Source organism: Trypanosoma conorhini, assembly GCF_003719485.1.
Source record: "Trypanosoma conorhini strain 025E chromosome Unknown Tco_14.4_contig_00861, whole genome shotgun sequence".
Classification (NCBI taxonomy): Eukaryota; Euglenozoa; class Kinetoplastea; order Trypanosomatida; family Trypanosomatidae; genus Trypanosoma; species Trypanosoma conorhini.
Window position 1 is genome coordinate 2,625 of NW_021704947.1, and position 1,938 is coordinate 4,562.

At 63.2% G+C, this 1,938-nt stretch overlaps 2 protein-coding genes across 2 annotated transcripts in view; both read left to right on the forward strand.

Moving 5' to 3' along the window:
• The window catches only part of Tco025E_08740 (trans-sialidase), a gene marked incomplete at both ends in the record, with an annotated part of 1,032 nt that extends 984 nt beyond the window's left edge, over positions 1–48 (forward strand). Inside the window, one exon of the mRNA XM_029375583.1 lies at positions 1–48. This exon is cut by the window's left edge and continues 984 nt beyond it. Coding sequence (XP_029224322.1) covers positions 1–48 — 48 coding nt within the window.
• A 188-nt stretch (positions 49–236) lies between these two features.
• Positions 237–1,685, forward strand: Tco025E_08741 (trans-sialidase; the record flags this gene model as incomplete). Its single annotated transcript, XM_029375584.1, has 1 exon — positions 237–1,685. One exon carries the CDS (start codon positions 237–239, stop codon positions 1,683–1,685), a length of 1,449 nt encoding a protein of 482 aa, XP_029224323.1.
• Positions 1,686–1,938: the final 253 nt, after the last annotated feature.

Consider the following 1,938-nt stretch of genomic DNA (forward strand, 5'->3'; position numbering starts at 1 on the left):
GTCCTGTTCCCACGGAGGGGCTGGTGGGCCTTTTGTCCAACACACTGACCGGGACTGTGTGGGTGGACGAGTACCGCGGCGTGAACGCGACTGTGAAAGGTGGGACGGCGACAAGCGAGGAGTGGGGCGTGACTTTCAGCGGCGCCGGGGCGGGGGCGGAGTGGCCCGTGGGAAGCAGGGGGCAGAACCAGCCGTACTACTTTGCGAACAACAAGTTCACGCTTGCGGCGACGGTGATGCTCCACGCGGTGCCGGAGGCGGAGGAAGGCAGCTCCCTGCCACTGCTGGGCGTGAGGATGAATGACACAGAGGGCACCGTGCTCCTGGGTGTCTCGTACACGAGCGACAAGAAGTGGAAAGTGACGGCCGGCGGTAAGTGCCGGAATTTGACAGATGATGAGGCAACGTGGGAGGCAGAGAAGACGTATCAGGTGGCACTGCAAATGAATACTGACGATGAGTTGTCTGTGTACGTCGACGGGAGGGTGATCTACGACGGCGAAGAAGATGACGATGAAGAGGAAGATGACGGCATCGCTTCTGAGGCGGTGAAGACACTTTTCAAGCCGCACAGGATCTCGAACTTCTACGTTGGCGGGGACGGGGCGGAGGGCACGAAGAGCAGCCACCACGTGACGGTGACGAGCGTCCTGCTGTACAACCGCGCACTGGGCGAAAAAGAGATCACGCAGCTCAAAAACAGCAAAGTCGCTCAGCCACGGCCGGCTGCTGCGGGGCCAGGCGCAGGGCCGGCTGCTGCCTCCCACGAGCCCAGCGATGATGTGGAGGACACCGATGATACTCCCGAGAAGGAGTCTGGGGAAATGGGCGTTGACGGTATTCCAGCGGCTGGAGCTCTTCCCCAACGACCCCCTGACGGGCAAGCGCCTCCGAATCCTACAGTTCAAGCAGACGCCGCAAATCCCTCTTCTCCGGAGCCGGTGGTGGAGTCGTCGCCTTCCGCGCCCCCGTCCCCGGCGGAAGTAAAAATACAAACACCGGGCGACAGTGACGAGGCGATGGTGGCAGGCGGCGGGGCGCAGTCGCCGCAGCCACCGGAGGAGGCCAAACGTGAGGGCGGTGGTCACGGTGGTGGTGGCGCCGAACTGCATCCTGACGGCCATGCCTCGCCCAGCGCGGCGGCAGAGGAGGAGGGGGTTGGAGAAGAGGGAAGCCGCGAGGATGCCTCGGCGTCTCCGCCGGCGCCATCCGCATCGAACGTGGGCCCTCCTGCAGCACCGGGCGGCAGTCAGACGCATGCCGGTGAGCCTGCCGCCGCCAGTGGGAGTCAAGCCATTGACCCCGAAGAGAAGAACGCTGCTCCAGGCCCAGCGGTGAGCTCAGGCGGCAGCCCTGCTTTGACCGACGACGCCGAACCACCCGCCGCAAAGGAGGCACCCGGCACTTCTTCGCCTGCCACCGCTGAAATGCCTCGTGGGGACAATGAGGAAGTGCCGCAGGGCGTTGAGAGCGCACCGGCTAATAAAAACACGCCACCCGCACCTCCGGCTGCCCCTGCGACGCGCGACGCTGCACCGCACTTAAGCAACGGCTCTGCTGCCTTCAAGAGCATGGCAGGCTTGAGGCCCAGCGAGGGAGACAGCGACAACGTTCTGCGTGGGTGCGTGACTTGGCCAACGCTGCTGACTATTTTGGCGCTTTGTGGCGTCGCGGCAGGCTTCTGAGCGAAGGAGTGTGGAATTGTGATTCCGCATGGTGAGAGGTGTGCGCTGCGACCCATGCGGGTCTCTTCATTTAAGTGTGCTTTTTTTCTTTCCTTCATTTTGCTTGCCGTCCCTGTGGGTCAATCCTCCTCTCCCTCCTGTGCTCTGAGGGATTTTTTTGTTTCCTTCGCCACTCCATGCACTTTCCCATGGACGGCGCACCCCTTTCCCCCCCCCCCCCCTCTGTTTGCCGCCACCACACGCCCACACGCAC